This window comes from Spermophilus citellus (assembly GCF_964194105.1).
Source record: "Spermophilus citellus genome assembly, chromosome: X".
Taxonomy (NCBI): Eukaryota; Metazoa; Chordata; class Mammalia; order Rodentia; family Sciuridae; genus Spermophilus; species Spermophilus citellus.
In genome coordinates this window covers 109,926,311-109,936,026 of record NC_138190.1, presented here as the reverse complement: position 1 = coordinate 109,936,026, position 9,716 = coordinate 109,926,311, and the positions used below count along the sequence as shown (strand labels likewise).

Here is a 9,716-nt window from a genome sequence, read left to right as displayed (position 1 = left end):
GTAATCTTGAAAATTAGTACAAACTCACAGACCAAGGGCTCAAAAGGAAACTGGCCAAAGATGAGCACCAACTTTCCATCATCAACCAGCAGTATTATTATGAGTATTCTCAGGCAGCAGAAAGGAAGGAAGGAAAGAAGGAAGAATTTGTACCATGTGTTGGAAGGTTTACTCTGTGCCAGTTGCTTCGATAATGTACACCTCCTGTAACTCTCACAATAGCTTTACAAGGCAAGAATTATTCTCTCACATAGGACCTGGCACACAATAAGCAGTCACTAAATGATAACTGCCAGTGATGTTATTAACATGAATAACCTTAGTAATAATAAGTGAAGCACAGAGGGTTTGAGTAACTTAGCCAAGGTCTCAGAGCTGACAAGTGATAGAACGGGTGTTTGCGTTCAGGTCTTTATAACCCTAAAGCCTGAGCTTTTTCTGCTGTACCCCTTGGCAAGAGGGAAAGGGTAGTGTCATTAAAACACTTTGGGATTTTTCCAATCCCTTAGCAAGGCTGCCCTCTGTAACTTGTCACCTGAGACCTTCAGATAACTAAGAATGTTTTTGGTCTTTCCCTCTCTCCTCACTCAGCTTTCTAAATTGCTATGAACCATGGCCCAGCTATACTACAAGAAGGTCAATTATTCACCATATAGAGACCGCATCCCCCTGCAAATCGTGAGGGCTGAGACGGAGCTCTCTGCCGAGGAGAAAGCCTTCCTCAATGCTGTGGAGAAGGGGGACTATGCCACTGTGAAGCAGGCACTACAAGAGGCCGAGATCTACTACAATGTCAACATCAACTGCATGGATCCTCTGGGCCGGAGTGCCCTGCTCATTGCTATTGAGAATGAGAACCTGGAGATCATGGAGCTACTGCTGAACCACAGCGTGTATGTGGGTGATGCATTACTCTATGCCATCCGCAAGGAAGTGGTGGGTGCTGTGGAGCTTCTGCTCAGCTACAGGAAGCCCAGTGGAGAGAAACAGGTAAGAGAACTCCCTACATGCTGGGAAATGGCCAGAAACAGCAGCACACAGTTCAAAGCCTTGAAACTAGGGAAGGTTAGATAGGCTGGAGTTAGGAAGCCCTATCTCAGGAATCGCTTCAGTGATCTCAGGTGGTATTCTAGAGCTATGTTGAGTTATGCTCACTTGCCTTTTCCTTTTTTAATATTTGCCCATATACATTCAATACATAACAATTCAAAGTTGTGCTCTTCATTTCCAGAATATGCAAGCTCTTTCTACTTCTCCTACCCCTGCTTCTTTCTTCATTTCCTTACTCTACTCAATGGTTACATTGTAGAAAATAAGAGACCAAACACAGACCTGGCTTTCTCATTCCCACTGGCCTCTCTTCTGCAGATGAGAAAGGAAACTTTGAACTTGGATGCCACTGTAGAGATACAGATGGACCTAAGCCCTCCCATATTTTCCAAGTACCTGTTTATGTGACTGCATTCCACTCATAGACGTTTGGGTTTTGCCTTGGTTATTATCATATGCTTCAAGGCACCTAGATTAGATATTCCATAGTCATCTTTGATACCTCCCTCTATCTTGCCTCCATATTTAATTCCTAAGCCCTATGCTTTCTTAATTCCCATAAATATTTTCTTTTCTCTCTATCCCAGCTTCCACCACTATGACTCTATTTCCATCATCTCTCTCCTAGATGAGTGATTCTCAAAGTATAGTCCCTAGATGAGCAGCATCAACATTAACTGGGAGCTTATTTTAAAATGAAGAACCTTAACACTCCCCAGTTCAGTTCTAAAAATCACAAACTCTGGGGTTGGGTTCAGCAAGCTGTAACTTAATAAGCCCTCCAGGGAATTTTAATGCATGCTAAGGTTTGAGATCCACTGTCCTGGACTAACAAAAAATTTCTAGCTGGCCTCCCTGCATTTTCCCTTCTTTCAAGCCATCCTAAAAAAATGAGCTTGGTTTATTTGTATTGAAATCTCATAATGATCCAATCATTCCTGTCCATCTTTCAGCAAATATAATATCTCCTTGAATTAGTCTATGTTCTGTTTCTGTGACAAAATACCTGAAGCTTTGTAATTTATAAAGAAAAGTATGGACAGGCACAGTGGCACACGCCTGTAATCCCAGTGACTCTATAGGCTGAGGCAGGAGGAATGCAGGTTCAAAGCCAGCCTCAGCAACTTAGTAAGGTCCTAAGCAACTTATGAGACCTTTTCTCAAAACACAAAATAAAAGGGACTGCGGATGTGGTTCAGTGATTAAGTGTCTCTGGATTCAATCCCTAGTACCAAAACAACAACAACAAAATGTATAACTCACAGTTTTGGTGCCATCTATTCAGCTTCTGATGAGAGTCCCCTGGGCTGCATCACATTGCGGTAGGAAAAATGGAAAGGGAACCAACCACAGGCAAAAAGAGCAATATGAGAATATATAGTGGCCTCAGCTATGCTGAATTTTGCTTACTTGCCTTTTCCTTTATAAGAACATGCTCTTTTATAACTAACTCACTCTGCAGGACCAGCATTCATTCCTTTCCAGATCAGTGCTCCCAATAACCTAATTATTTTGCACCTCTTAAAGGTTCTACTACCTCAACATCACCACACTGAGGACCAAACCTCCAGCAAAAGAAACCTTTGGCGACAAACTGCATCCATACCATAGCATTCCTTTTTTTTTTTTTTATTGGTTGTTCACAACGTTACAAAGCACTTGACATATCATACTTCATATGATATGTCATACTTCATATGATATATGAAGTGGGTTATGAACTCCCAATTTTACCCCAAATGCAGATTGCAGAGTCACATCGGTTACACATCCACAATTTTACATAATGCCCTATTGGTAATTGTTGTACTCTGCTCCCTTTCCTATCCCCCACTATCCCCCCTCCCCTCCCCTCCCTTTTACTCTCTCTACCCCATCTACTGTAATCCATCTCCCTCCTTATTTATTTTCCCATTCCCCACCCAGCCTCTTATATGTAATTTTGTATAGCAATGAGGGTCTCCCTTCATTTCCATGCAATTTTCCTCATCTCTCCCTTTCCCTCCCATCTCATGTCACTGATTAATGTTACTCTTTTCTTCCTACTCTTCCTCCCTGCTCTGTTCATATTTGCTCTCATTATATCAAAGAAAACATTTGGCACTTGTTTTTTAGGGATTGGCTAGCTTCACTAAGCATAATCTGCTCTAGTGCTGTCCATTTCCCTGCAAATTCTATGATTTTGTCATTTTTTATTGCTGCATAGTACTCCATTGTGTATAGATGCCACATTTTTTTTTATCCATTCATCTACTGAGGGGCATCTGGGTTGGTTCCACAGTCTAGCTATTGTGAATTGTGCTGCTATGAACATCGATGTGGCAGTATCCCTGTAGCATGCTCTTTTAAGGTCTTCAGGGAATAGTCCAAGAAGGGCAATAGCAGGGTCAAATGGTGGTTCCATTCCCATCTTTCCCAGGAATCTCCAAACTGCTTTCCAAATTGGCCACACCAATTTGCAGTCCCTCCAGCAATGTACAAGTGTACCCTTTTCTCCACATCCTCGCCAGCACTTGTTGTTGTTTGACTTCATAGTGGCTGCCAATCTTACTGGAGTGAAATGGTATCTTAGGGTGGTTTTGATTTGCATTTCTCTGACTGCTAGAGATGGTGAGCATTTTTTCATGTACTTATTGATTGATTGTATATCCTCCTCTGAGAGGTGTCTGTTCAGGTCCTTTGCCCATTTGTTGATTGGGTTATTTGTTATCTTATTGTCTAATTTTTTGAGTTCTTTGTATACTCCGGATATTAGGGCTCTATCTGAAGTGTGAGGAGTAAAGATTTGTTCCCAGGATGTAGGCTCCCTGTTCACCTCTCTTATTGTTTCTCTTGCTGAGAAAAAACTTTTAAGTTTAATTAAGTCCCATTTGTTGATTCTTGTTGTTAACTCTTGTGCTATGGGTGTCCTATTAAGGAATTTGGAGCCCGACCCCACAATCTGTAGATCGGATCCAACTTTTTCTTCTATCAGACGCAGAGTCTCTGATTAGATATCAAGTTCCTTGATCCATTTTGAGTTAACTTTTGTGCATGGCGAGAGAAAGGGATTCAGTTTCATTTTGTTGCATATGGATTTCCAGTTTTCCCAACACCATTTGTTGAAGATGCTATCCTTCCTCCATTGCATGTTTTTAGCCCCTTTATCAAATATAAGATAGTTGTAACTTTGTGGATTAGTCTCTGTGTCCTCTATTCTATACCATTGGTCCACCCGCCTGTTTTGGTACCAGTACCATGCTGTTTTTGTCACTATTGCTCTGTAATATAGTTTGAAATCTGGTATCGCTATACCACCTGATTCACACTTCCTGTTTAGAATTGCTTTTGCTATTCTGGGTCTTTTATTTTTCCATATGAATTTCATGATTGCTTTGTCAATTTCTACAAGATATGCCGTTGGGATTTTGATTGGCATTGCATTAAACCTATAGAGAACTTTTGGTAATATCGCCATTTTGATGATGTTAGTTCTGCCTATCCATGAACAGGGTATGTTTTTCCATCTTCTAAGATCTTCATCAACTTCTCTCTTTAGGGTTCTGTAGTTTTCATTATATAAATCTTTCACCTCTTTTGTTAGGTTAATTCCCAAGTATTTTATTTTTTTTTAAGATATCGTGAATGGAGTGTTTTTCCTCATTTCCGTTTCAGAAGTTTTGTCGCTGATATACAGAAATGCCTTTGATTTATGCATGTTGATTTTATATCCTGCCACTTTGCTGAATTCATTTATTAGTTCTAGTAGTTTCTTTGTAGACCCTTTTGGGTCTTCTAGGTATAGAATCATGTCATCCTCAAATAGTGATAATTTAAGTTCTTCTTTTCCTATTTTTATGCCTTTAATTTCTTTCGTCTGTCTAATTGCTCTGGCCAGTGTTTCGAGAACTATATTGAATAGAAGTGGAGATAGAGGGCATCCCTGTCTTGTTCCGGATTTTAGAGGGAATGCCTTCAACTTTTGTCCATTCAGAATGATGCTAGCCTGCGGCTTAGCATAGATAGCTTTTACAATGTTGAGGTATGATCCTGTTATCCCTAATTTTTCTAGAGTTTTGAACATAAAGGGATGCTGTACTTTGTCAAATGCTTTCTCTGCATCTATCGAGATGATCATATGGTTCTTATCTTTAAGTCTATTGATGTGGTGAATAACATTTATTGATTTCCGTATGTTGAACCATCCTTGCATCCCAGGGATGAATCCTACTTGGTCATGGTGCACAATTTTTTTGATGTGTTTTTGTATTCGATTCGCCAGAATTTTATTGAGGATTTTTGCATCTAGGTTCATCAGAGATATTGGTCTGTAGTTTTCTTTCTTTGAGGTGTCTTTGTCTGGTTTCGGAATCAGGGTGATGTTGGCCTCATAGAATGAATTTGGAAGAGCTCCCTCTTTTTCTATTTCCTGAAATAACTTGAAAAGTATTGGTTTTAATTCTTCTTTAAAGGTTTTGTAAAACTCCGCTGTATACCCATCCGGTCCTGGGCTTTTCTTGGTTGGTAGTCTTTTGATGGCTTCTTCAATTTCATCCATTGATATTGGTCTGTTCAAATTGTGTGTATCCTCCTGACTCAGTCTGGGCAAATCATATGACTTAAGAAATTTATCGATGTCTTCATTATCTTCTATTTTGTTGGAATATAGGTTTTCAAAATAATTTCTTATTGTCTTCTGTATTTCTGTAGCATCTGTTGTGATATTGCCTTTTTCATCCCGTATGTTAGTAATTTGAGTTCTCTCTCTTCTTCTCTTCGTTAGCATGGCTAAAGGTCTGTCGATCTTATTTATTTTTTCGAAAAACCAACTTTTAGTTTTGTTAATTTTTTCAATAGTTTCTTTTGTTTCAATTTCATTGATTTCCACTCTAATTTTAATTATTTCTAGCCTTCTGCTACATTTGCTGTTGTTTTGCTCTTCCTTTTCCAGGGCTTTGAGATGAAGTGTGAGCTCATTTATTTGTTGGTTTTTTCTTTTTTTTGAGGAATGACCACCAGGCAATGAATTTTCCTCTTAAAACTGCTTTCATTGTGTCCCATAGATTCCGATATGTTGTGTCTGTATTTTCATTTATCTCTAAGAATTTTTTAATTTCCTCCTTTGTCTTCTGTAACCCATTGATCATTCAGTAACATATTGTTCATTTTCCATGTGATGTAGGATTTTTCCTTCCTTCTTTTATCATTGATTTCCAATTTCATTCCATTATAATCAGATAAAATGCATGGTATTATCTCCACCCCTTTATATTTACTGAGGGTTGCCCTATGGCATAATATATGGTCTATTTTTGAGAACGATCCATGTGCTGCTGAGAAAAAAGTATATCCATTTGATGATGGTTGATATATTCTATATATGTCAGTTAAGTCTAGGTTGTTGATTGTGATATTGAGTTCTATAGTTTCTTTATTCAATTTTTGTTTGGAGGATCTGTCCAATGGTGAGAGACGTGTGTTGAAGTCTCCCATAATTATTGTGTTGTGGTCTATTTGATTCTTGAACTTGAGGAGAATTTGTTTTATGAATGTCGCAGCACCATTGTTTGGTGCATAAATATTGATAATTGTTATGTCTTGTTGGTGAATGGTTCCTTTTAACAGTATATAATGTCCTTCCTTATCCCTTTTGATTAACTTAGTCTTGAAGTCGATTTTATTCGATATGAGGATGGCCGCTCCTGCTTGCTTACGAGAACTGTGTGCATGGTATATTTTTTCCCATCCTTTCACCTTCAGCCTGTGTATGTCTTTTCCAATCAGATGTGTCTCCTGGAGGCAGCATATTGTTGGATTTGTTTTTTTAATCCATGATACCAGCCTATGTCGCTTTATTGGAGAGTTTAGGCCATTAACATTCAGAGTTACTATTGATATATGGTTTGAACTTCCATCCATGTTTGATTGTTTATCCTTTTTTTTTTTTTTAAAAAAATATTTAGTTTGTTTCTCCGTGATTATCTTTCCCCTTGCCCTCTGTCTTTACTGAGGCACTTCCCACTGATGGTTTTGGTTATTGTTTTTCATTTCTTCCTCGTGTAGTGTTTTGCTCAAAATGCTTTGCAATGCTGGTTTTCTGGCTGCAAATTCTTTTAACTTTTTTTTATCATGAAAGATCTTTATTTTGTTGTCATACCTGAAGCTTAATTTTGCTGGATACAGAATTCTTGGTTGGCATCCATTGTCTTTCAGTGTTTGAAATACATTGTTCCATGACCTTCTTGCTTTCAGTGTCTGTGATGAAAAGTCCGTTGTTAACCGTATTGGTTTACCCCTAAATGTGATCTGTCTCCTTTCTCTTGTAGCTTTTAATATTTTCTCTTCTGTATATTGGATATCTTCATAACAATGTGTCTTGGCGTTGGTCTACTGTGATTTTGTGTGCTCGGTGTCCTGTATGCATCTTCAATTTGTATATCTGTTTCCTTTTTTATTTCTGGAAAGTTTTCTGTAATTATTTCATTCAGCAGGTTTCTCATTCCCTTGGTGTGAATCTCTGTACCTTCTTCTATCCCGATGACTCGTAAGTTTGGTTTCTTCATGTTATCCCAAATCTCTTGGATGTTTTTCTCGTGATTTTTTACCAGCCTTTCTGAGTTGGCTAGACTCTTTTCAAGATGGTATATTTTGTCTTCATTATCTGACGTTCTGGTTTCTACTTGTTCCACTCTGTTAGTGATACTCTCAATTGAGTTTTTAATCTGGTTTATCGTTTCCTTCATTTCTAGAATTATTGTTTGATTATTCTTTATAATCTCTATCTCCTGATAAAGATGCTTAACTTCTTCTTTTAGGTGTTTATGTAACTCATTCTCAATGTGTTCTTTCGCTGCTTGAATTTGCTGTCTTGTATCCTCTTTGATGTTCCATTCCATCTGTCTAAGGTGTTCCTTGAGGTTTTTATATGACCATTTTTCTGATGACTCTAGGTCCTCCTGAATATTTAGGCTATCCTGCATTGTTTGTACTCCTTTTCTTCCTTGTTTCTTGAAGCTGCTCATGTTGCTTCTTGTTCTGATTGACTGCTGAGTTACTGTTTATTCCTATAAATTTATTTGATGCTAGGGAGGAAATGTATTAGAAGGGAAGGGAAGAAGTCACTAAGGAGAATGAGAGTAGGCAGGTAGAATTCAAGGAAGGGGGATAAGAAAAATGAACAGACAAAAGAAGAAAGAAATAGGAACTAAAAAAGAACAAAGATTTAAAAAATATTAATAATAATTAAAAAAATTAAAATTAAGATTAGAAGAGAAAGAAGAAAAAAAGAGAAAAGAAAAAAAACAAGATAGAAAAATGAAGATGAAAGAAAAACCCCAATCAAGAAAAAAAAAAAAAAACCTACTAAATGCCATCTTAGAGTTTGATTAACTTCTCTTCCACTAGGTGGCGCTGTGCCCACCAGGTCAAGTCTTTCCCGTCAGTACGCGGGAACCACTCACTGTGTAGCAGCTCCTCCCAGACTGGGCGAGTCTCCAAACCTGAGTGCCTAGGGCCTCCTCTTGTGTCCAATCCCTTCCACCTTTCCTCTAGCCAGGCCCCTCTCACCACAGTACTGGCTACAGGCCAGGTCTGCTGCTCCCGGGAGCCCTGTTTTCATGAACGACTGGGCTCACTCCTCCAGATTGCCATTCCCTCAGACCCTAATTTTGTAGAGCTTGGTGCTGAGAATCCTCAGCGAATTTTACTTGCCCTCCGGTAGCCACACCCCCGTAGCTGGTGCAATAGGCCTCAGCAGTCAGCCCTGGCAGGAGCGGCAGTCCCACACCACCTCTGACTCCCTCGGGCTGGCTGTAGCACTCACGGGAGAGCTGCGAGGGGCTCTTAAGTTTTCCCCGATGCGTGGAGAGCGAAAGCCAGGTGTCCACACACCTGTAGCAGCAGGCTTCAATGAAGTTATCTCCTGCGCTGCAGCCCTGCGACTCCAGCCCTCTGCCACAGTGGTGTCCTCCGCAAACGGCGACAGTTCGCCTCCCCCTGCCGGGTGACCAACGCCACGGGCGGGTCCCCACTGTCTCCCAAGCCCCGCCTGGACCCTGCGGCCACTACCCACGAAGGCCCGGCAGGCATCCACCTCCGCAGGATGAGAAGGGCTGACCAGCCGCCTTGGCTGGATGGCTTAATGCTGAGTCGCAGCTGTCAGTCTCAGCTTTTCAGACGCGGCGGTGCGGGGCGCGGAACACAGAGAGGCTTACTCACTTCCCGCCGCCATCTTCCTCTTCTCGCTATTTCGGGATGATGGCGGGGTGCTGGCTCGCTCTCTCCGGTGTGTCTCTGCCTCGAGCTCCCACGCCTCTCTCCTCCACGGCCTCCACAGCCAGCACTGCCCTGGTCGCTCTCTCCGCCCCCGGCGTTCCCGGCTTCTAGCCCGCCGCGCCGCGTCCCGGTCCGTGTTTTTCTGGCTCGCGCTCCAGCGGCGCCCGGGGCCGGGGAGGCGACGGCCGGCAAGTACCACAGTCCCCGGGCCCCGAGTCCCAGCGGCCACAAACCGACACTTCTAATAGACCTACCAGATCCCGGCAGGACCCCTCTTCATGGAATTTTGCTAGGAGTTCCTCAGTGTGAAGACTGCCGCTGTTCCAAAGGGTCTTTTTGATCTCGTTAATGTGGAGACATTAGAGTCACTGCTTTCTCGTCGGCGGCCATGTTCCCTCCTTCCCATAGCATTC

The 9,716-nt window shown here is 41.1% G+C and overlaps 1 protein-coding gene across 1 annotated transcript in view; it reads left to right on the top strand.

Annotated features, from left to right (window-relative positions):
- Positions 1 to 612: 612 nt before the first annotated feature.
- The window catches only part of TRPC5 (transient receptor potential cation channel subfamily C member 5), a gene marked incomplete at both ends in the record, with an annotated part of 142,310 nt that continues 133,206 nt past the window's right edge, over positions 613 to 9,716 (top strand). Inside the window, one exon of the mRNA XM_081277486.1 lies at positions 613 to 990. Coding sequence (XP_081133612.1) covers positions 613 to 990 — 378 coding nt within the window. The remainder of the gene's footprint in view (positions 991 to 9,716) is intronic.